Source organism: Antedon bifida, chromosome 10 (genome assembly GCF_963402885.1).
Source record: "Antedon bifida chromosome 10, ecAntBifi1.1, whole genome shotgun sequence".
Taxonomy (NCBI): domain Eukaryota; kingdom Metazoa; phylum Echinodermata; class Crinoidea; order Comatulida; family Antedonidae; genus Antedon; species Antedon bifida.
Window position 1 is genome coordinate 7,697,381 of NC_136235.1, and position 26,563 is coordinate 7,723,943.

The window sequence follows — 26,563 nt, forward strand, 5'->3', positions numbered from 1 at the left end:
AATCAATCAATCGTTCGATTTATATAGCGCCATTCCAATTTATCCATATCCATATTTATACATTAAAGAAGTCCAGTCTGGAAGAGAATATTTGTAAATTGGCAGAATGCACAGCAGTCCCCATTAGGCCTACTATACCGCGCACAGATAAGTGTAGATAAGTTTCTGAGAATGCACAGAATGAATTTCTGATCGACTAGTTGCTTGTGGTGCGTGCGTCATGAGAGCAGGGAGATGTATCTCTCTCCTGATGAGAGGTACAAAAGGAGGCCAACACACACTGTGTTCGGGAAAAACCTGTCATATGGGTCGTGGATTTGTTCATTTATTCAATTATGTTCAATTATTGCATATTTTCCATAAGTTAAGGCCAAATCATAATTTTGCGTATAGTTTTGTTTTTCCGTTCTTTCTGCAAATTTCCTATAATTAATTTCTTTGTTTTATATTTATTATTTATTGTACAGTTTATAGTGGATAAATGAAAATGAATTTTGAAAATTGTGGTTTTAATTAACTGCTGACTCATTTAGCATTTAATTCAAAATACTGTAGTCATAAAGTATTAGTTACAGAGTTGCAAGGCATTTTATTATTTTTTTTTTATGTTAGCTTAATTGGTAAATCTGGTAAAAGAAGTAATGATGGCGGCAACGAATTTAACGACCTTCACAACCAAAATATTTCTTTGTAACAAAATTTATTTTAAATGGAATGCTACAAAAAGAATCCTCCGCTTCATCACTGCATGAATACCTAATAACCAGACAAGAATGTATCTTTGTTGTCATATCACGCAATCCATTTTTCAACAATGTATATAAATAATAACATTTTGATTGAATAGTAAGGGATTAGCTACAGTGTTGACTTTGAATAAACCATTGGTAATTTACTGAAAATCCAAAATGAACTTGTGTTATAATACAAACACAATTATTCAATCAAAGAAACGCTCTACTACACATGAGAAATATATATATATATATATATATTCAACTTTAATTGCCACAAAAAAATAAATACATGTAGGTCGATAAACTTCTGACGACGACTAAAACAACAACAATCAGCAATTCATGAATTTATTTCATTTCTGGCTTGTTACATTATCATGACACATTACCGAACTTCCCCCTCCTCTCGCAATGAACGGCAGTACAGATCTTCACTATCTAGGCTCGTGTATGTAGCCTACTACGTCATTCACAAATTACCCACGCATAGCAGTGTTACTAGCGCCATCACAGATTACCTCTAATGAATCAAGCATTCACACATGAACTTTGCGTCAAAAAAAAAATTCATCGACAAACGAAATATAGCCTATATCTTTTCCTTTTATTATTAATAATAGGCATATTGCCAAGGTTAATAATCAATTTGTCTATAATTATTGCGTTTTGCCAAGGGTTTTCTATAATCTAAGTCCAATTTTTAGGCCAAATCATAATTCCGAAATTTGAACTGTGTTATACCGGTAGCAGAGCAAAGTTTGCTTCTTTCTGCAAATGTCCTATCATTATTTTCTTAATTTTTTATTTTGTAGTGTGGTTTAAACAACACTTTTGTAAAGTTTAGGCCTATAGTGGATAATTAAAAATGAATTCTGGAAATTGTGGTTTTAACATCTGACTTTATTTAGCATTTTATTAAAAATAATACAATTTAACGTTTTGCTCAATATATTTATAGCTTCATATTTTTTGTATTACTTTTTTAAAATCATTAATTGCTAATTAATTCACATTAATTGAGTACAGTTATTTACCTCCGCCAAGGAGGTATATGTAATCGATCGCGTGTGTTTGTTTGTCTGTTTGTTTGTTTATTTTATTTTTTATTTCAACAATATTTTATGAGGGTGGTCCATCCAGCATCAGCTGATCATTAGGGACCCTCAAACAAAACAAACAGTAAATACAAAATAAACTATAAAAACACAAAATTAACAAAGATATAAAAAATAAATATATATATATATATAAATATACAGTATGCCAACAAAGAAAGAAGGAAAAAAAGAAATAAAATTAGAGAGAGAGAAACAGGTGTTTTTTCAAAAGAGATTTAAAGAAGGAGAAATTGTAAGAGTTACGAATGCTTAAAGGTAGAGAATTAAAGAAAGAAGGAGCATTGAAACTAAAAGAAAGTTTAAAGATTTTAAGGTAAGGACGTTAAAAGCTGACAGATAGTAAGTGGAGCAGAGTGATGTAGAGCTTTGAAAGATAGACATGCAAGCTGAAAGAGGTATCGTTCATGGAAGGGGAGAGTCTTAGCACTGGAAAAATGATGAGGAGAGAGATGTGTAGTGGGAGATAGATCGAGTAGTAGACGGATAGCTTTATTCTGGATTGTTTGAAGTTTAGTGGTAGAAGAAGGTTTAGAACCCCAGACAGAGCAGCAGTAGTCAAGTCTAGAAAGGAAAAGTGAATTGTACAGAAGATGAAGAGAAGATTTGTTTGTAAATTTAGAGGTACGTTTGAGTAAGTAGATAATAGAATTGAGTTTTTTACAGAGGGAAGATATGTGAGATTTCCAGGTTAGAGTATTGTCAATAATATGATTCCAAGGTGTTTGTGAGAAGTAACAGATTGAATTGGAGAATCATTAAGAGTAAGGGTGATAGAGTTAGAATTAAGTTTTTGAGAAGAGCCAATGAGCATAGATTTAGTTTTTGAGATATTGAGTGTTAGCCAGGTAGAGAGATGAATTAGAGCATTATTAAGATTCTGTTCAATAAGTTTAGAAGAGGAGTTAGAATAGTAGATGATGGTATCGTCAGCATACATGTCAACATGTAGATTAGAGTTATGAGAGATTAGAGAAGATGAAAGGTCGTTAATGTAGATGGAAAAGAGAAGAGGACCAAGAGTGGAGCCTTGAGGAACTCCAGTAGAAAGAAAACCAGAGGAAGAAAGAGTTTTTTCAAAAAGAACTTGTTGAGAGCGATTAGAAAGATAAGATCGGAGCCAAGAGATAGTTGAAGGAGAAAATCCATAGTAGGGTAATTTAGCAAGAATAATATTATGGTCAATAGTGTCGAAAGCTTTTTTTAGATCGATCGATAGATAGTGCCAGTAAGTTTCTTATTATTGATATTGTGAAGCCAGTTATCAGTGTTGGTAAGAGCAGTAAGGGTAGAATGTTGGGGACGAAATCCAGATTGTTAGCAGGATTACTCAAAAAGTAATTACAAGATCTTTACCAAAATGAATATACAGATAGATATGTGGTCAAGGACCATTCCATTAAATTTTGGGACCATTTGGGACCATGGTCCCAATTCCGAACCACTTTTTAGTGTACTTTTCAGACCTGCTAGTGTTAAAAGATAGGACAGAATTTTTCAAAAGCCGGCGAGCAGTCTTAAAGTATAAAGTAAACTGAAATTGCATTTTCTCAAGGACTACTTGTCCAAAAAACTTCATTTTTGTACAAGAGGCAAGAGTTATAATTGGTGATTTGTAATTTTAAGACATAATTTGATTAAATGTGCACCTTTTTTGATGCGAGTAGTTTAAAAAACCTATTTCTTTTCAAATTCACTTGTTTGATTTTTGCATTGCTGTTCTATTGTTAGTCAACTGAAGCTATTGTTAATTGAAAGGCTTTTTACATAACCATTACACCAAACTCGCTTGTAGTGAAATTAGCCTAAATCACAAACAGCATTAAGACACACACAAATATATATATTTTTTCCCGGAGAAATCTTATGTAGGAGAAATTTACAGTAGGCGGAGGTATGCACTCTCGGAGTGGCTTTCTAGTTAGAATGTATTACCGTACTTTCCCATGACGTTCGCATTGAACGAAAAAAATTGTTATCCTATATTATATTGTTAGTCGCGTATGTTTATTACCGGCGGAATAATATAGACTACAATCCTCTGTTTGCTAGTGCACTATAGAGTGAGTGACATTTCCGTCGAACTAGAGGTGCAATTTATCATGAATTTTACATGTGAGAGTACCATTTGCGGCCATCTAGGGGTGTCATTTAACAATTTGCTTGCTCAAATACTCAGTGTCTACAGCCCTGGAGTCTTTGGGCAACCCTCCTAAAATAGTCCCTGTTTAGTTGGGTATTACTATTAGTAATGTTCAAAATTATTGCCTACTGCCATTTCATACGTTAATATTAATTTAAGCTGATATTTTTTGGTAATATTATTGTAATTTAAATAGTATAAAAACAGTATTTACTTACAGTGCAATTAAGCTACAGAATATTAGAAACTTCCAGTAAAAAGAATATCATTCTTGCAATACTTTGTAGGTTTTCCCTTAAAGCAAATCTATTGACCTCTATATAAGCCACTTTCCTCCGCTCACAAGCCAGGCCATCTACAGTATAAACGCTACTCTAAACAGTGGTCTGTACATTTTTATTGATGTTTATTGTTATGTAAAGTGAAAGAATTTCTGATATCATATGACGTCAACAACCATTCTTGCATGGCTGCCTTCTGTATGTACAGAAATTTAAGCTGTGTTTATTCATTTTTCCAATGAACAAAGGGAAAGTAGAGCAGATAGAATGTATAATTGTGTAACAGCTCTATGCATCACCTGTACTATTAAATTAGGATTTTGTGTAATACACCATGTATAGTGTTTATACTAAATACAAGTAGAACTTGGCAATTCATACCTGCCTGGTTCATAAAAAATAATATTCAGATTATTAATGATTTCCTGGCAACACAAAGAGGAATGTTATTAATCTCGCCAATAAAATGTGTGATAAGTTAGTACATACATTTTTTTTATTATTTCGTATCATTATTACCATCCATGAAAATTATGAAATAAAGGAATAGAAATCTTGAGTACTTCATATGCGGTCAGTCTAATTACTGAAAACAACCGAAAACAACTATAAATAACCATAAAAAACCGAAAACAAAATAAAAAAATATAAATACCGAAAACAAATTTGTATAATGTTGTTTTTACATGTCGCCCTCTACTGATGGGTGTTGCTAAAGTTAAGGCCATGTGTTTTATGTTAAAAAGATTATAAGTAAGAAAAACACAAAAAATTATAACAATCTGCTGTTGTTATCTCCTTATTCTCCTATACAGGCACTATGTGCGTGCCATAGATACGCTCGTTTGGTTTCAGTTTTTGTTGCTAAATTCATCGTTTTAATTAACATAAATTCGGACGATTTTTGCTATAAAAGTTTTCATAATCAATTAACAATTATCTACTCTCGTTTGGTAGGTATTTGCAACATTCTGAGTCTGATCGTTTGTTTCCGTTTGGTGTTTATTTGGACCATGGAGTAAAGAATACTCCATGGTTGGACAGGGAAAGAAGACCGCGCACCGCGCAAAGCCAAGGAAGACCCTACGAAATTCTAGTGTGCACAAAACAACTCAAAATCGTAGAGCATTTAGGAACATTAATTGTTACAATGTTAAAAGTATACTGCTGTACATACTTGAAAACCTTCCGGAATTTATTGGAAAAGAACAAGTTGAATCAACATGGCGGCGGTCCTGTTTTCATCGTTTGTTCTCATTACCAATACCACTACCAGGTCGGTCAGCGTCGTGGTAGTAAAAGAGCCCTGGAAATGGGAATTCCCCTTTCTGGAATGACGTCATTGAATATCTTGCTTGATGTTGCCCAATCGTATCTTCTGCAGCTGTGACGTTTACCGGGAAGGAAAATAAGAATTCATCGGAAAGGAAAATAAGAATTCATTACTTAAAGTCTGCTATCGTTTATATTATTCAAAATCATATTATCTTTAAGGTTTTGTAGGCGTCCTACTAAATGAAATTATTTAACGAAAATGTAGAAACGTTAATTATTCATACCATTTTTTCAAAATATTTCATAACATATGTAATATAAAAATGACAATCCATCATTACAATAGATTTTAAGTTCAGTATTGTTTTTTATTTTACAATCATGTTTATGTAAATAATACAGGAGGCCTATTACAAGGTCTTTCTCTCCCAAACTACTATACACTAAAATGTCCATCCAGCCAAAACATAACCAAAGACAACGCAGAAATCATTTCATTAATATTATTTGTACCTTCATAAAACGTTGTACACTTGGGTTGTGGTATTATTTCGTCATTCAGTTTTTTTTGTTCAGTAATTTCTTGAATTTTTATAAAATCAGTTTATACAGAAATAGATTCGCACATTTTTTCCATCATTAAAATTATTATTTAAAAAGAATCAACATTATAAGATGTCCATCATCCATGTATTTAATAGAATCAACAACATTATAAGATGTCCATCATCCATGTATTTAATAGAATCAACAACATTATAAGATGTCCATCATCCATGTATTTAATAGAATCAACAACATTATAAGATGTCCATCATCCATGTATTTAATAGAATCAACAACATTATAAGATGTCCATCATCCATGTATTTAATAGAATCAACAACATTATAAGATGTCCATCATCCATGTATTTAATACAATTAACACAAGTATATGCTATTGACTGAAAATGCACAGTAACAACCACTGTACTTCATTTACAACCCCCTACCCCAATTAACACAAGTATATGCTATTGACTTAAAATGCACAGTAACAACCACTGTACTTCATTTACAACCCCCTGCCCCAATTAACACAAGTATATCCTATTAACTGAAAATGCACAGTAACAACCACTGTAATTCATATACAACCCCTTGCCCCAATTAACACAAGTATATGCTATGGACTGAAAATGCACAGTAACAACCACTGTACTTCATTTACAACCCCTTGCCCCAATTAACACAAGTATATGCTATTGACTGAAAATGCACAGTAACAACCACTGTACTTCATTTAGAACTCCCTGCCTCAATTAACACAAGTATATGCTATTGACTGAAAATGCACAGTAACAACCACTGTACTTCATTTATAACCCCGCTGCCCCAATTAACACAAGTATATGCTATTGACTGAGAATGCACAGTAACAACCACTGTACTTCATTTACAACTTCCCTGCCCCAATTAACACAAGTATATGTTATTGACTGAAAATGCACAGTATAATAATATGACATATTGTTTAGAAATATTATAACATAATTTGTATAATATTCACTCAATCACAATGAATAAAGCATTTACATTTATATTACCAAAGATTATAGCAAACAAATATTAGTATTAAAGTAAAAACATATCCCATCCATTTGTAACAACCTGTTTTTATTAAGTTTAAAACTTTTGCGAAAGTTTCACATTATTACAGTATTAAGAAACGACAACTTTAAATAACCAAACATTATCATAAATAAATCAAAATGATGTACAGTTACTATGAAAGCATATTTTTCCCCCCAAAAAATCAGGCATTTTCTCGTCAGTATAAAAATATTAATTTTTCATATACGAGATATATTGAGGTAATGTCAGTTAATTTGTGTTGGTTTTTTTTGGCTGCCATATGCATCCGTAATTTACATTTTATATATTTTTAAATTGTCTCAAGTCAAAAATGAAAATGCCTCTAAAGTACCTGAATCATGCAGAGTTTAATGAATGTCAAATTAAGCTGCACTTAAATAACATAGCAGTTATACATAGTAAAATACACCATTTAAACTCTGGAAGTGTTGCCTCATATCCTGCACTATATTATTAGGTAAATAACACCACTGCATATTAAGCTTTTTCAGTTTAGGAGAAATAGCCAGTAATGTGGTAAGTAAAGAAACTGTGATATTCGTGAGAGTATTCTCACGGATATCAAGATTATCTAATTCCAACACTAGGTTCCTATTGACACATTTCCTCACCATAGCATCTATGATAACACCTGACAGCCTGCAGTAGCTTATGTTAAGTGTTTTCAATTTAGGACAAATAGCCAGTAATGTGCCAAGTGAAGAACATGTGATATCATTGAGTGTATTCCCAACGATATTAAGACTATCTAATTCCAACACTAGGTTCCTATTGACACATTCCCTCACCATAGCATTTATAATAACTCCCGACAGCCAGCAGTTCTACTGTATATGTTAGGTGTTTTCAGTTTAGGAGAAATAGCCAGTAATGTGCCAAGAGAAGAACCTGTGATGTCACTGAAATTATTCTCACGGATATCAAGACTATTTAATTCCAACATTAGGTTCCTATTGACACATTCTCTCACCATAGCATCTATGGTAACAACTGACAGATTGCAGTAGCTTATGTTAAGTGTTTTCAGTTTAGGACAAATAGCCAGTAATGTGCCAAGTACAGAACCTGTGATATCACTGAGAGTATTCTCATGGATATCAAGACTATCTAATTCCAACACTAGGTTCCTATTGACACATTCCCTCACCATAGCACCTATGATAACACCTGACAGATCGCATCTGTACATGTTAAGTGTTTTCAGTTTAGGAGAAATAGCCAGTAATGTGCCAAGTGAAGAACCTGTGATATAATTGAGAAAATTCCCATGGATATCAAGATTATTTAATTCCAACACCAGGTTCCTTTTGACACATTCCCTCACCATAGCATCTATGGTAACACCTGAAAGCCTGCAGTAGCTTATGTTTAAGTGTTTCAGTTTAGGACAAATAGCCAGTAATGTGCCAAGTGAAGAATCTGTGATATCATTGAGAGTATTCTCATGGATATCAAGGTTCTCTAATTCCAACACTACTCCTTTCTTTGATAGTGCATCAACAGTATCATTCAAAGTTACAACTGTTAATTTACGTAATTGAAGCATTTTGAGTCGTGGTGCATTAATCAACAAATGAATTAAAAATGATGTAGACAAATCTGTATCAATTTCATAATACTGGTACATGTATTGCATGCTTTGAAAAGCTTCTATATTGTATTTAAATCTGTATTTACTACATTCAGTAGACAGACATTTCACCACATCATCAGTACATGATTGACTGATTTTAAGCAACACAATCCCTTCATCTTTTACAGCAATCAAAACATGAGCTAGCATTCTACCAATGTCTTTTGATGGTTCCAGTCGAATCCATTCCCATCTATACCTATATTTCCATTTTTCATCCTCTTTCAGACTATTTATCATCTTTATGATACCCTGATCTGTTTTTAAGCTCTTACCACGTCTCATGTAAGTGCAAAATCTCCTTACAGAGTTACATATCTCATCTACAGCATGTTCATCTGTCATTGTGTCTTGACTTAGTAGCTGTTGATGTGAATTTGAGGGCTCACTATTATCAATACCTGTAAAAGAAATTCATTTAATGATAATAAGACACGGTGGAACCAGACAATGGGTGTGCAGCAATTTGATATATATATATTTACCGGATCTCATGTCAACTTTTACAATATTAACTGTATAATAGGTTTAAAAAATATAAACACACAATTCTTAAATTGTATTTTTAGATGTAAACAATTTTTAATTATATGTAATTAAATGTTTAATAAAAAGCAAAATATGAATAAAAACATTTTATTTTCCTTTAAAAAATAAATAATAATAATAATACATATATTACATTTACTTTTTTTAATTACCTTTAAATAGTTTCATTTCTTTTGGTGATGTCTCAGAATCTGTTTTAACAGAACATTTTTTCTCTACAAACATTTCTCTTACATAGTCTCTTAATGTTGTCTCTATCAAAGATATCAAATATCAAATTATGTATTATATAAAAAGTATTTATATTTTGTTTTAATACGTAAAAATAGTAAAATAATTTTTGTTTTTCATTTAAAATTAAAATACATGATGTATTGTCTGTCTTACTCTTTTTTGATTTTCTTGGTTTCTTTGCTTTAACTTGATCTTCTGACTCATCTAATAAAACAAGAGGAAATTCTACAAATTAACTTTAATTCTTTAAATGTCCCTTTTATTTCCATTTTCTCATATAAGGTTTCAGTAAATGGTGTTTCCAGTGTTTTTCAAGCTTTGGTTTAGATTGACTAATTGTTGCTAAAGATACTGCTGCTTCTGGTAATTTTCCAGTTTAATTTAAAAAGACTCAGCTTCCAAAACAACTTACTTTCACACACTTCATGGTTACAGTATACTTACTCTTTCTTGATTTTCTTGGTTTCTTTGAATCGTCTGACCTCTTTGCTTTAAATGGATCTTCTGACGCACCTATTAAAAAACAAGAGAAAATGTGAAATGATGTATTATCCATATCTTCTATAATTAAATTTTAAATATTACGATTTTTAAATCATTGATTGTAGCACAAATATGTTTACAGGATCACAAACAATGAGGTTTGTTGTTTTAGAAATCTCTCATTGTAAGTTTTTTTTTTTTCATTTCATTTATTTTGTCTCATAAAAATACAATATAAAAAAACATGGACATGAACAAGAAGACATCACACAAAACCAGGAAGAGACAGGATTTCTCAAAAGCGAAATTAATAACTATATAGTAGGTCTTCTATTGCACTCACCGAGTGACAGATATTGCTCTCACATGCCCTGAGATATCAAACAATAAATGGTGCTGAAATGTAATTTTTTTTTAAATAAATGGTATGGAGTGGTTTTAAATACTAATTAATAGATTTTACTTAAAGATGTATTGTCCCCCAAAATCATGAAAAATAAAGATTTTTAAAATCGGACTTTGAATAGGCCATTTTGCAGTTTTAATGAAGTTGTTCACTTTCATAAGAAAAAAAACGAGGGAAAAAATTATTTCACCTATAAAAAGACAGAATAAACATTTAAATTAACCAAAAACTCATTGTCTTCCAGACAATTTGACCATTTTTTGCTTTAAATTACATTTTTCTCAGGTAAATAAATTTTTTTCAGACCCAATTTTTTGTGAGAGTGAATAACTATTATGTGACATTAAAATAACATATTCAACAACAAAATTTAAAAAAATATTTTTTTAGGGGGACAATATATCTTTAATTATTTCTCCTCTTTTTTTATCTTATGTATAATAAAGAATTTGTAAAATGTGGAATGCTGTAGATATTTTGGTTTGATTAACTAGTAATGAATAAAATATTGATTGCATTATAATATAATAAATTATTATCCTAATTACAAACTGCCATTACATAAAATATGCATACATTTTGATACTTCTTCAGGTTCACCAAGCTTCAAGATACCCAATTTCTCGATAAATAGTTGCATCTTTCCTTCACTGATGATCTGTCTTTTTTCAAGATCATTAATTAAACACCATTAATCTTCATAAGATGTTGGTGCCTCATTAACAAGATCACTGATGGATTCCACATTTTTTGTGGTCAGCTTATTTCCAAATTCTACCAACACGCATCTGTGACGACTGAATTTTGAAACCGAAATCTCCTTGACATTTGGGAAAGTTACAACTTCCTCTTGAATTTTTCTTACTAATTCAAATTCTCCTGTTGCATTGATGGTGTCGAAAAACAATGTGAAATCTTTGCTTAGATTCAATTAAGAATTCCAGCAGGTCTATTGTGCTAGATGCCTTTTCTAGCATATGAGGGAGCAGAAGGTCTTTGTACAAGGTTTTCAGCAAACTGAGTAAATCCTTCTTGTCATACCAGCGAGAAAATTCTGCTTTAATGTAGGTAAAAATAAAATCTCGTAATCCTAGATTGAAAAGAAAAGTTGTAGTAAAAATTATTTCAACGTATTTGTTTTCAGAAAAAGAACAACTATGAAAGACGCATACTACTGTACTACGTAACAAATATTTGGCTTCTTCCGTTAAAATCATGCTCTCAATTGACATTGTCTATAACTATTTAAAGTACCTTGCTTTGATGAGATGTGAACTAATAATAATTTCAAAAGAAAAAATAGAAATATTATAATCACTGACATTTTAAATATTTAGTTGCACAGTACTGTATGCATACTTTATTATGTAAGTATATCAATAGAAAAATATTCAATGTAAATTATATCCATGACAGAACTGGTAATAAACCCTGCCAGGCATCATTGTAAAATGGTCTCCTAACACAAACATTACCCACTGTCCAAGAGCACCACAGCACAACCACTCATCATACAATAAACTCATTTATATAGCGTAACTTTCAACATGCCAGTACATCCCTTACAAAAATGTTCTATAGAATTCTATAAAAAAAAATTCTATAGAAGATCTATAGAATTTTCTATAGATTTTCTATAAAGTTTTTTATAGAAACAATCTATAGAAATTCTATGGAAACTCTATGAAAACTCTATGGAAATTCTATAGATATTTCTATGGAAACTCTATGAAAATTCTATGAAAACTCTATGGAAACTCTATAAAAATTCTATGGAAACTCTATAAAAATTCTATGGAAACTCTATAAAAATTCTATGGAAACTCTATAAAAATTCTATAGAATTTCTATGGAAACTCTATAAAAATTCTATGGAAACTCTATAAAAATTCTATAGAATTTCTATGGAAACTCTATAAAAATTCTACGGAAACTCTATAAAAATTCTATGGAAACTCTATAAAAATTCTATGGAAACTATAGAAATTCTATGGAAATTCTATAGAAATTCTTTGGAAACTCTATAGAGATTCTATAGAAACTCTGTAAAAATTATAATAGGTCTATAGAAACTCTATAGAAATTATATAAAGCTCTATAGAAATTCTATGGAGACTCTAAAGAAATTCTATAGAAACTCTGTAAAAACTATAATAGGTCTATAGAAACTTTATAGAAATTATATAAAGCTCCATAGAAACTCTATAGAAATTATATAGAGCTGTATACAAATTCTATAACATTTTCTATAGAACTTCCATGAAAAAGTTTCACTTTTCTATAGAAACCCAACAACTTTCTATAGAAAATGAGTAGCCAAACAATGTTTATTTTCTATGGGTGGTTGAGATCTTCAGCTTGAAATAAATACAAGTCCGCTATTAGACCTTCTTTCATGCGACAGCAAATCGTTTGTTAGGCATAGGCGAAAAGAGTACTGTAATAAAATCTAAAGTCAATTTTTCATCTGTTTCAGTGCGTACTGCAATTTATTGAAATATCAATAAAATATTTAGGATAACAATATAAAAACGAAATTACACATATATACATACACATAAAAATATACTATTATACACTATTAAATATTGTTTTTGCAGTTGAATAACTAGTAGTTGGTTCGGTGTCTTTTATATATATATTCTGGATTGTTTTGGTTGTACCTTGTGGGAAATAGGGATAATATCACTTTAAAAAGATCAAGGTTTTGGATAAATTAAATAACTAATTTAGAATTAAAAATATAAAACTAATAATTACACATCAGCATACACTTTACCGGTCAGTTATGAGTTGGACTAATGAATAAAAGAATTAATAACAAGGTGCAACAAAATATACAAAACATAAAAACTATTCAGTATATTCTTCCTGCTGTGGCTCCTGTGCGCTAACCTTCTGTGTTTTGTTCATCTCTTTTACTTTGTTGGCCAATGACTGTCGCAGCAAAAAAACAGCTTTACAGTATAATCTGGTAAAGAGATGGCGAGATCTATAAAACAATAGAATAAGGACAGAATTGTTTATATCATGATATAGGCTTAAAACTTGTTGTTTTTATTTAAGCAATGAAGTAGGTCTTTTCTTTTGAAGGCACAAAACGAATTAAATTCTTAATTAGCTAGGCCTAGCTTCCCTAACCAATCCCAAGTCACCATATGTAGGCCTAGTAGTAGTAGGCCTTACTTTAGCTGGCTTGTTGGCCTGATTCTCATAGGCCTACTACTATTTTAGGCCAAAAAGCATAGATTCTTATATTATGTAACTCATATATGGTATGTGTAAGCTAGGTTAATAATACAATACTAATTAACCAACCTTTGGCTAAGACTGTACATGATTCAAAGTATTCATCTTTCTTCAAATAAAATTAGAGGCTAGCTTGCTTGGCTGCTACACAATTAAAATCCTCCCGCCGATTTTCTTCTTGCAGTTGCACCAAGCTATCCCATGAGGCACTGCATGCACGGACCAATCCATTATGGCTTGGAGTAGTGTTTGTTAAAACCAGGGAGGTGTTAATTAACGACTCCCATTAATTAAACAATGAAAAATGATAATAATTGATGATATACAGTAAGCAAAAGTTGATATAATTCAAATACACAGTATTGATAATTAGTTCATGTTAATATTACAAATGTGTTCTATAGAATTAAATAAAAATATTTTTATAGAATTTATATCAACTATTCTATAGAATTTCTATAGAATGATTCTATAAAATCTCTATTAAAATTCTATAGAGATTTCATAGAGTTTATATAGAAAAGCGTTGTATTGTTTTTCTATATTTTGTCCAAGTTAATTCGATTTTCAACAGTCTATAAAGAAAAATCATATTCCTTTACATGCAAAATTGTAAAAGGCATTATTGTATTGCTATTGGCAAAATCAAAATGTAACCCCCATTAAGCAATAAAAATTATAATAATTGATGATATACAGTAAGCAAAAGTTGATATAATTCAAGTACACAATGATAATTGGTTCATGTTAATATCCCTTACAAATTTGTTCAAATTTTGTCAAATCAAATAAATAGAATTTATATCAAATATTCTATAGAATTCGTTTATAGATTTTCTATAGAATGATTGAATAAAATGTCTATCAAAATTCTATAGAGATTTCATAGAGTTTCTACAGAAAAGTGTTATATTGTTTTTCTGTATTTTGTCCAGATTTTAATTTGATTTTCAACAATCTATAAACTGGTAAAGAAAAATCCTATTCTTTTACATGCAAAATTGCTTATCATATAATTTTTTGTAAGCGATGAAAAAAAAAATTGTTATTGGCAAAATAAAAATGTAATTATCAATCCACTTCATTCCATGATCTTTCAATAATGGTGAGACAATGTATTAATCACATATATAAATTCATAAATAAATTCTATAGAAATTCTATAAAATTATAGGTTCTATAGAAAAAAAGAAACATTCTATAGACACAAAATAAATTCTATAGAAATTGAAATATGTTTCTATAGAAATTTTGTACTTCTATAGAATACCATAGAGCTCTATAAAATGTTCTATAGAACTCTATAGAATTCTATAGAACTTTTTTGTAAGGGATTAGTCAAAGTTTTTGAATAATCCAGTCATTGTGTACCATGATGATCACCAAATGTCAAATTGGTTTCATAAACCGCCTATTATACCTAATGCAGACTATAGTCGCACTTTTATTTTTATCATCTGTTTATATCATTTAAAATGACCTGAAACGTGTAGAAAGTTTAGAAATTTATTTTGAGCGAAAATACCAATGTTCAAAATGTTTCTGATGATATAGGAAGATGACCCTTGACATGCAGTATACATGTGTCAAGTGGTATTTAAAAATATCTATGCGACCATATTTTCATTAAATCAAAGTTACGTGCACAAACAACTACATATATACGTGCATCTGCTGGCTAAGTTACAACATAACTGCTTTCACTGTTTCAGAGATCTGACAAAAAATTATTTAAAAAAAATTATTATCTACTGAGAGCCATATCCTAATAATGTTTGGGTTGCTTAAAATTGTTGTAAGAGATTAGATGTTAAAGTTTTTTCAATTAGTCTCATAGGCTATGGGATAAGTGAACATTAGACATTAATATACATAAGTATATGTCAAAGATATCAAATTATGTATTATATAAAAAGTATTTATATTTTGTTTTAATACGTAAAAATAGTAAAATAATTTTTGTTTTTCATTTAAAATTAAAATACATGATGTATTGTCTGTCTTACTCTTTTTTGATTTTCTTGGTTTCTTTGCTTTAACTTGATCTTCTGACTCATCTAATAAAACAAGAGGAAATTCTACAAATTAACTTTAATTCTTTAAATGTCCCTTTTATTTCCATTTTCTCATATAAGGTTTCAGTAAATGGTGTTTCCAGTGTTTTTCAAGCTTTGGTTTAGATTGACTAATTGTTGCTAAAGATACTGCTGCTTCTGGTAATTTTCCAGTTTAATTTAAAAAGACTCAGCTCCCAAAACAATTTACTTTCACACACTTCATGGTTACAGTATACTTACTCTTTCTTGATTTTCTTGGTTTCTTTGAATCGTCTGACCTCTTTGCTTTAAATGGATCTTCTGACGCACCTATTAAAAAACAAGAGAAAATGTGAAATGATGTATTATCCATATCTTCTATAATTAAATTTAAAATATTACGATTTTTAAATCATTGATTGTAGCACAAATATGTTTACAGGATCACAAACAATGAGGTTTGTTGTTTTAGAAATCTCTCATTGTAAGTTTTTTTTTTTTCATTTCATTTATTTTGTCTCATAAAAATACAATATAAAAAAACATGGACATGAACAAGAAGACATCACATAAACCGCCTATTATACTTAATGCAGACTATAGTCGCACTTTTATTTTTATCATCTGTTTATATCATTTAAAATGACCTGAAACGTGTAGAAAGTTTAGAAATTTATTTTGAGCGAAAATACCAATGTTCAAAATGTTTCTGATGATATAGGAAGATGACCCTTGACATGCAGTATACATGTGTCAAGTGGTATTTAAAAATATCTATGCGACCATATTTTCATTAAATCAAAGTTACGTGCACAAACAACTACATATATACGTGCATCTGCTGGCTAAGTTACAACATAACTGCTTTCACTGTTTCAGAGATCTGACAAAAAATTATTTAAAAAAATTATTATCTACTGAGAGCCATATCCTAATAATTTTTGGGTTGCTTAAAATTGTTGTAAGAGATTAGATGTTAAAGTTTTTTCAATTAGTCTCATAGGCTATGGGATAAGTGAACATTAGACAATAATATACATAAGTATAATTGTAAGATCTGGAGTTTTGTTTGAAAACCAACCTTATTGGCCACAAAGAATACAACTTACCTAGCTGTGGACTTAAAGACCTCTTAAATTGTTCTGATATTCCAACCTTATCTGTAAAATATAGTTGTTTTAACATCAAATAGCTATGAATTTATTGCCAATAATACTTTTAAAAAACCCACAAATTCTCTTTAATACACAGTATTGATAAAGTATACAGCAACACAGTACAATCCAAATCAAAGTTAGCCACTGTTAAAAGCTGGGTGAATCTAGACATTTTCAAGAGGGCGTCCAACAAGAAACGGCCACTACTGGAAATTGGATTATACTTTGATATATGAAACAAAATTATAAGTCTCCACAACCAGCCCACCATGGTTGGGGCTGTAAATTTCATTTATATCTTAAAAGACCGCCCAGGATTGACAAAGTGGAAAATTTCTATTTTTGTTTTTGTTGTTGTGTAAAAAAGGGCACCTGTACAATTTAGGGCCTTCCTCTTGGATCCGCCCTTGAAAATATATTGTCATTGCTATAATATTAACAAATACCCTGTTTACATGGTTGAGTCATTCTTACTCATATAAAATGTTCAATTTCAATTAAAAAAAATTAAAGCAAAATAATTTTTCACCTATTTCCTTTATCTTTGTCATTGCAGATTTTAAATCCTGTTCTTCAATTTTAACACCAAGCAATTGGTGTTGAAATTCTTGCTGGAATTCCCCTGCTACTATTTTTGCTAAATCTTTGAGCAGCTTCTCACTAGAATACGCTTCCCAGAGGTTTTCTAATGATTTAGAGTCGTATGCAGTTAGATATAACACCAAAGATCCTGTTCCTACGTGTGTGAAATATAAATGAATACTCTTAAAGTAGGTAGTAAGAGTTTTCAGAATACTATCAAAGTGTCCAATAAATGCATTCTTTTGTTTTTCCATGTTGGTAAAGAAGACCTCCAGAGCATGTGGCCGTTCCTTGTCATCAATTGATGATAGGTTCTTCATCAATAATAATTGAACACCTTAAAAGATAACAGTATTAACATTATATTAATTAACAAAATGTTAATTTAGAATTTTGAACTTGTTTCATTTATAAAACATGAAAATAAAACAGTCAATCGTTTTTCTCAATATTTACGACTTGATGTATAAAATTCTGTATTACTTTATTTATTTTTAATTTTAATAAACAAATATTACCTTGTTGTTTATCATTAATGATTGTCTCCCAGTTTTCTACAAAGTTTTGCTGACTTTCAATAACAAATATTTTTGCTAAATCTTGAATAAGCTGTCCATTCAACTGTATGTCTTTTAATTCGGATAAGGCAGATCGACTATCTGAATCTAGAGAAAACCCTAGCGACGTATTTGGATTCACTGCAGTTATCAAGTCACTTAAACTGAGAGAGGGATTCACATTTTTGAAATGTTCACTTAATTTTGTGAACATATCCTTGCAATATTTATTAACTTCCACAACCAAGTCTCCGTCTACTTCTTCTTGATTAAATTTGATCTTTAGCTTAATTTCTGCACCTTTGAACAACATTTTTTTATTTCATTAAAAATGTTTTTAAAAACAAATTTACAAGTCAACAATAACAACATGACCATCTGCAGATTATTTGTGGGGTTGTTTTGGCCATTAGGCCTCAACTGCATAATGTATGCATATAGTAGTCGTGTAAGTTATAAATAGGAAACCATAAGCTGCGATGAATTTTTGCTTGATATTGGCCGGGGATCATCGCAAACAAAATATTTTTTTTTTTAAATGTTCATATTTTGCATAGCAATGTAGAAAAAAATTACCATTATCAAGTAGTATATTTCTTGCTTTTTCCGGAAGAAGTTTTGCAAAGCGCTTTATTTTTTTTTCATCTTCTAAACGTAACTCTCTTTCCAGATAATAAACAACTGCCCAAATATTTGGTAAATTATCGGCAACGTTTCTCAATTTATAGCAAGAAATTATCTCATCTAACGTATCTTCTCTAACTTCCTTTAATGCCTTGAACAGTCGTTTTCGGTATGGCGACAACATTTGTGTATTAGTGTTTTGAATACCATGGTCTTTCATATACTGACTTACAAGATCAACAGCGTTCTGTAACTTTAAAAGCTTTGATATGTCTAATAAAAGGCAAACATTATCAGTTGAGATAACACCATTTTCTTCAAGTGTATTAAATATATCGTTCGCTATAAAGTGTGGTTTAATATCTCCGTGAGGGAGGATATTCAAAAGGCAGAATTTCAACATATCATACTTTTCACCTTTATAGTGTTTACCAAGTTCATACTTTAAGTCGTCAAACTCATCATGCCTTTCAAGAGATGCCATTTTCCTGCAAAATAACAAATAGTATCATTCCATACATTTTTACACTGAAACATTAATAAATAAAGCTTTTTTATGGTAGTACAGTAGTAGCAGTACGGATCTAGACCTGTTGCCACTTAAAGATGTTGTTGTCACCCAGTCTCTATCCAGTAGCAATACCAACAAAATAAAATAAAAAATAAATGCTACGGTAGTACAGGAATACAATAACATTGTTATTTCACCAGATTGTATTCAATATACTTTAGGATTTATTTCACAGTGCTGGACATGATAAACTAAATTGTGTTACTACTACTAACATAGATTAATAAAATTATTATCACAACAAAAAGCATAAAAAATAAAGATGAATAAAATCAAACTTTCAATTTATAGTTAATAGTCACTTTTGCCCCACAACAAATTTTTGAAACAATGATTGTGCTAAATAAAAAAGACAAGATAAACAGTTAAATTTAAACAATAATTGACTGCCTTGGCTTTAATCTTTGGAGTACTATGTAAAACCAAGGCAATCAAACAACAGGACGCTGAGCTCGCTTGCCAAGATAGGTTATTGTAACGGGCTTTGATCTGCGCTTAGGCTTCAAACAACAGGACGCTGAGCTCGCTTGCCAAGATAGATTATTGTAACAGACTTTGATCTGCGCTTAGGCTTCAAACAACAGGACGCTGAGTTCGCTTGCCAAGATAGGTTATTGTAACGGACTTTGATCTGCGCTTAGGCTTCAAACAACAGGACGCTGAGCTCGCTTGCCAAGATAGGTTATTGTAACGGACTTTGATCTGCGCTTAGGCTTCAAACAACAGGACGCTGAGCTCGCTTGCCAAGATAGGTTATTGTAACGGACTTTGATCTGCGCTTAGGCTTCAAACAACAGGACGCTGAGCTCGCTTGCCAAGATAGGTTATCATAACAGACTTTGATCTGCGCTTAGGCTTCAAACAACAGGACGCTGAGCTCGCTTGCCAAGATAGGTTATTGTAACGGACTTTGATCTGCGCTTAGGCTTCAAACAACAGGACGCTGAGCTCGCTTGCCAAGATAGGTTATTGTAACGGACTTTGATCTGCGCTTAGGCTTCAAACAACAGGACACTGAGCTCGCTTGCCAAGATAGGTTATTGTAACGTATTGTGATCTGCGCTTAGGCTTCAAACAACAGGACACTGAGCTCGCTTGCCAAGATAGGTTATTGTAACGTATTGTGATCTGCGCTTAGGCTTCAAACAACAGGACACTGAGCTCGCTTGCCAAGATAGGTTATTGTAACGTATTGTGATCTGCGCTTAGGCTTCAAACAACAGGACACTGAGCTCGCTTGCCAAGATAGGTTATTGTAACGTATTGTGATCTGCGCTTAGGCTTCAAACAACAGGACGCTGAGCTCGCTTGCCAAGATAGGTTATCATAACAGACTTTGATCTGCGTTTAGGTTTCGACAAATTCATACAAAACCGTCAAATTCTAGGCTATGTACACCATACGTTGAATTGTTTTTATTTCTATTTAATTGTAGTTTAGTACTTTAAAAGGTCCTATGTGTCTGATTTTTTACAAATATGAAGGCATCTAATTTTTTTAATTAATTTGATCGAAGTAGACACAACATTTCAGAGTTAACACTTCCTTTAAGTTTCTTTTTTTTTTTTTTCGTGAATTGAAATTATGTGTACTGTTAAATTTCATTTTGACAATGTTGACATTAAAATGCATAAAACCAGATGATACTCACTCACTTTATTGTTATGTTTCGGATTCCCAAGAAGTGCCCCTCATACATTCTACTTAATTCTAGCATCGATTAATTTATATTGAAAGTGGGAAGGGTTTTAAAATCAAGGCTATAATGTACAGATTATGGTACTGTTTGAAATCAAGGCTATAATGTACAGATTATGGTACTGTTTGAAATCAAGGCTATAATGTACAGATTATGGTACTGTTTTGGTACTACTACTTTACTTTTAATATCACTTTTCTAAACCTAATTCAGCACACAGCATCTAGCTTGAATATCCCATGAAACAAAATTACATTCATAAATACAGTACACAAATATTACATAATTATAAAAACAAATGTATTTATTTATTTAAACAATATTTTATGAGGGTGGTCCAGAATTAAATAATTTATTGTAAGTAAAATAAATAACTAGACGAATTATAGGTATTGATCATGGAGTTTACTCCATGTATTGATTGAGATTGAAGATAAAAACAGATCAATTAAACTAACGTGTACAAGTAAATACACTAGTACTACCTACCGTAAATCTTCTAATTTTTGTAACATGGGTTTTTATTCTTTGATTGTTTTTTAGGGTGTGTTACTATTAGAAGTGGGGTTACTATTACTAATCTTAAATTAGGCATCTGAAAATAATAACCCACCTCCAACTTTTCTGGTCAGCAACTCATTAATAAAACAGTACGAATAAACAAATTTGGTTTAACTCTAACTTTATTTTATAAACTCAAAAACACTAAATCCTCCTCACTCCCTAGATCAACATTCATAAAATTTTGTTTAGCAATATTGCTAATCAAACTGATTTTTAAGTCGAGAAACATAGTTTTGTATTGTATTTTTTGCTACACAATTTTCAAAATGTGTAGCAATAAGGTTGTTTTGTATAGCTTTTTGCTACGCTACACTGGCGAAAATGTTCCTTGCATTGTCTCCTTATTTTCAAAATACGACTGCATGATGATAAGTTTTTGTGACTATAGTTGTTATGCGCGATTTGAACGATTTGCGCAATTTAAAATTGCGCAAAGAATTCCTTGCGCAATTTGAATTGAAACATCTGTTTCAAATTGCGCAAGCAACGTATTAAATTGCGCAAGTAATCTGCAAATTGCGCAAGGTTTTTCGACAGTTTGTGAAATCATGCACACCCATATTTTTATAGTAATTTCTAAGAATGATTGAAAATTAAAGATAATATCGCATTTCCTTATTTTAATAGTGAAAATGTTGTTATTGTAAAGCATATACCAACGAAGACCCGACAAAGGAAAACGAAGCGGTGGTGTTCCCCGGCGGGCGGCTATACTACTCTAGCCTACTACTGGCTATGTTTTGATAGCAAGTCTAAATGGTGGTTGCGGTAGACTATGTTGTGTATTACTGCCTTAATTTTTGTTATTTTTACATTCATTTTGATTTATTTCAAGTTACAATGAGTGATAATATTATTTAATTGTGAATGCCATTTATGTTGTGTATTATACACATGTTATCTTCGCATTTATTATGTTTGATTTTGAGTTATTAGTTTCCAAATTAATTATTATTGTTAACCAATCGTCGACGTTAGCATGCATTCTGGTAGAATTCTGTTGCGCAATTTGACAATTTTACAAATTGTGCAGCGCAATTTGAAATTGCGCAAGGATTTTCTTGCGCAATTTAAAATTGCGCAAGTTGATTGCGCAATTTAATATTGCGCAAGAAAATCCTTGCGCAATTTGAAATTGCGCAAGAATTCTTTGCGCAATTTGAAATTGCGCAAGGAATTTTTTGCGCAATTTCAAATTGCGCAAATCGTTCAAATCGCGCATAACATAGTAACCCCCATCCATGGGTTACTATTAGAGTAGTGGGTTGTTATTATTATAGATTGACTTATAAGGTTGGTTACTATAATAGAATGGGGTGACTACAGTATTAGAGTGTGGGTTATACCTAGCTAGTGCCAGTGGGCCACGAGCTGAACAAATTGGGTGTGTCGAAAGCGAAGACCTCGAAAACGAAGATCGAAGACAGAAGACCTCGAAAGCGAAGACCCTACGAAATGGTAGTGTACGCAAAATCCAACCAAAACCATACAGGATCGATGATAATACCTCAAATTGACATAATATATAAACAAATTTCGTTTTTAATCTTTCAGTTTTCCAAAAAACATGATTTTACTTTATGAATTGCTTCGGCATTTTTGCTGGTTTCACAAACAGACGTACCGTGCTATTTACACGGAGACGGACGCAACAGCTGTTCTAAGAAATCCAACCTCCCCATAATTCTCAACCCCCTTGTGTCAATCAAATGACGTCATCGGTTATTTATTAACATAAATCCGCCCATAATTTTCAATCCCCCTCTTGTATCTTAAGCTAAGCTTCGAGGTGGTGTTCTCTGCAGCATGAGTAAAAAAACAAAAACAGCTCCCTCAGTTTCCATCAAATTAAATAGAATGAATGAACACGTGTGATCGGATAAAATTACATCACACTCATCGCTCGTTTTAAGTTTGTTTAAAAACCTAAAATCACTGTACCATAATATTGATTGATTGAGGCAGGCACACATTTCCTAGCTACAATTTTTGTTATTTTCGGTGTAATGATCAATAATGTTTCTTTATTACAATTCGTATACAAATGACAAATCTAAGAGTATAAAAATGACATTAAAAAATAGTCAAGAGAGCCTGATAAACATTTAGTTGAAATCTATGTAGGCCTACATTATATTAAAATGTTTATAAAATGTATAAAAATAGATTTTGGCTGATAGTATTTCTCTATAAAACGTGCATTTAAACAATCTAACTGAAAAATCATCATCCTTATATTATTCAATATTACCATCCTTGGAAAATACCATTGGTAGTAATTGCAACTCTCTTTTGTCCTCAGTTGTGAATGGGAGCATCTGGAAGAAGGTGATTTAATCTGTGGCCTGGGTTAGTTTTCTGAAGTACTTTTCAGTGACAGTCAGCGTTCATTGAATTGATTCAAGCTACTTGCTTCTGATTGGTTTATACTATTCCCCATACACTACATTCATATTCCAAGACCGGACGTATTGACCGATATATAAATGTGAAGAAGATTATACCTGGCTTAACCCTGATCTGAGTTGTTAAGGAAGTTTATTCTGTGGGTCCACTGCGTTTGATGTAGTGCGTATGCCATCTGAGATTTGTTGGAGGTGGATTCCCAGTAGATTGAAAGTAGCCTACATTGGTTATCTTGGAGTCACCAACTGCAGACTGAAATTTAGTTGGTACTCGTCTAGAGCTCACCTTATTTTCTGAATATTATTTGTAGTGGGTTTACATGTATTTTTTCTACGTGTTTGTAAAATGTGGTATTGTCCATGTATTTATCTGATCTAGATGAAACGAATGTTATGGCTATTTATAAGGTCGACTTAAATAATATTGTTTACATATAATGATTATGATTAATTATAATTTAAGGCACAGTGATACACATCTATTCATCCCGAAGCCAAAAACCGATTTTAAAAAACGGTGTCGCATTGAATAGCCTCAATACACTGCCAACTACAGTTAAGTGTTGTTCCAAACGTTTCAGTGTAAAACGCATTGTAAAACTAATTGTATGGTATTTTTGATGGTGTACACCAGTGGTGGCGCCAGCGGGGGGGCTACGGGGGCTCTAGCCCCCTCGTCGGGGAGCCTAGCCCCCCGTCGGGGAACACGGGTACTTTTTGTCGGGGAATATAATATACAGTAAAAAACGCTCGCGTTCACTTCATATAGCTTCAGCGCCTAGAAAACCACGACGTTCCATTGACCGTGAGAGTACGTCAGAGGGCTAATATGCACTTTTATGCATTCATTATTGCCAGCGATCTAACTTACTACTAAACATTAGCTAGGTACGCACTTGTCTGGCGGTATCCCTTTGTACGAATCGTTCAACGTTGGGTCGAGACGCGTGATATCATGTTTCATCCAGGGACCAAAATGTGTACTGTAGTTATTTTCCAGGCAGAGTTTACCGACGGTTACCGAAGGGAACACGGGTACTTGTTGTCGGGGAATATAATATACAGTAAAAAGCGTTCGCGTTCACTTCGTAGCTAGCTTCAGCGCCTAGAAAACCGCAACGTTTCATTGACCGTGAGAGTACGTCAGAGTGATATTATGCACTTTATATGCATTCATTATTGCCAGCGATCTAACTTACTACTAAACAATAGCTAGGTACGCACTTGTCTGGCGGTATCCCTTTGTACGAATCGTTAACGTTGGGTCGAGACGCGTGATATCATGTTCCATCCAGGGACCAAAATGTGTACTGTAGTTATTTTCCAGGCGAAGTTTACCGACGGTTACGTCGTGTACTGCGTCGACGTACGCTACACTACAGCAAAAACGAATTATGTTAATTGTTCGTATGTTCACCAATTTTTTAATTTACAAGTAACCTTCTGTACCGTGGGGCACCTAAAATAAATTTTTCATCCATTACTAAACAAAAAAACATGCCCTTTTCGCTTAGCCAACATCTTATTATAGCTAAGTTATTACATTTTCAATATCCTGTATGTCATGAATTTCTCACCACTCGGAAGTCCAGATGGTACGCACGCATACACCTGGGAGGAATAAACTTATTTCCCCGACTAAAAAGGTCTACGCTTGCGTTTTTTAAGCCTCTAGGCCTGATGTTTCCAAAGTATAAAATGCAATTTTTTTGAAGACCTGCAGCTCTAGTTTTAAACATTTTCTTAGCTCAGCCCCAACAATAAAGCTGGTCATATTTCGAAGAACAAGAAGTACATTTTCCGGGACCTAACATCTCTATTTTTCAAACATTTCTTAGCTCAGTCACAACCATGATAGGGACTTATATATTTTGTTTCATGTTTTGAAGTATAATAAGTCCAATTTCCGGGACCTCCAACTCTATTTTTCTAAATTTTCTTTGAACTTTTATTTTTTAAATTGAAAAATATGGATTGAAACAGTCATCGCGCATCGTTTTTTTGCACGCAGTATTTTATTTATGCATTATAAAAAATGAAAAAAATGGCTACCCTAAATCTGATTAAAAAGACCTCAAATGACGCTAGAACGCGTTGCTTCCGGGGGCCTCGCCCCCTGGACCCCCACCGGGGGCCCTTGGCGGCCCCCTGGCCCCCAGCCTAGTGATGCTCGCTTCGCTCGCATAGCCCCCCTCGTCGGGGAATGTAGCCCCCGCGTCGGGAAGATCCTGGCGCCACCCCTGGTGTACACCCAGCTCTTCAAATTGCTAGATACAATGCAAAATGTAAAGTGTTTAATATTTCCATAGCTTATTATTAATTCTAAATAAAAATAAAACAAACAATATTTATTATGTACCGGTACTACAGTAGAATCCCTATAAAAGAGACACTTCGAAAGTGCTCTTGGATAGGAGTTTCCGTTTACGCTCGAAGTACCCGTATTGTGTCCCCTACTGTATATAGAGGGTGTCCGATGGAAGGGATTCTGCTGTAATTTTATTTTAAAAATGTTCTTTCTTTTTTCGTATTTATATAGTGTTTTATTAATTGTTTAATATCACGAACGTGTGTAAAACCAATCAATGTTGATTGAACGACATGCTCTATGTACATCAGTCTCGTG

At 32.3% G+C, this 26,563-nt stretch overlaps 1 protein-coding gene across 1 annotated transcript; it reads right to left on the reverse strand.

Annotated features, from left to right (window-relative positions):
- Nucleotides 1-6,724: 6,724 nt before the first annotated feature.
- On the reverse strand, nt 6,725-19,187 carry LOC144854487 (uncharacterized). Its single transcript, XM_078712444.1, has 10 exons — nt 18,651-19,187; nt 18,036-18,374; nt 17,465-17,854; nt 16,888-16,938; nt 11,415-11,583; nt 11,070-11,155; nt 10,049-10,117; nt 9,758-9,808; nt 9,523-9,624; nt 6,725-9,222 (listed from the first exon to the last, which is right to left on the reverse strand). The coding sequence occupies exons 1-10, from the start codon at nt 19,180-19,182 to the stop codon at nt 7,985-7,987; spliced, it is 3,027 nt and encodes a 1,008-aa protein (XP_078568570.1). The 5' UTR covers nt 19,183-19,187; the 3' UTR covers nt 6,725-7,984.
- Between the last annotated feature and the right edge of the window lie 7,376 nt (nt 19,188-26,563).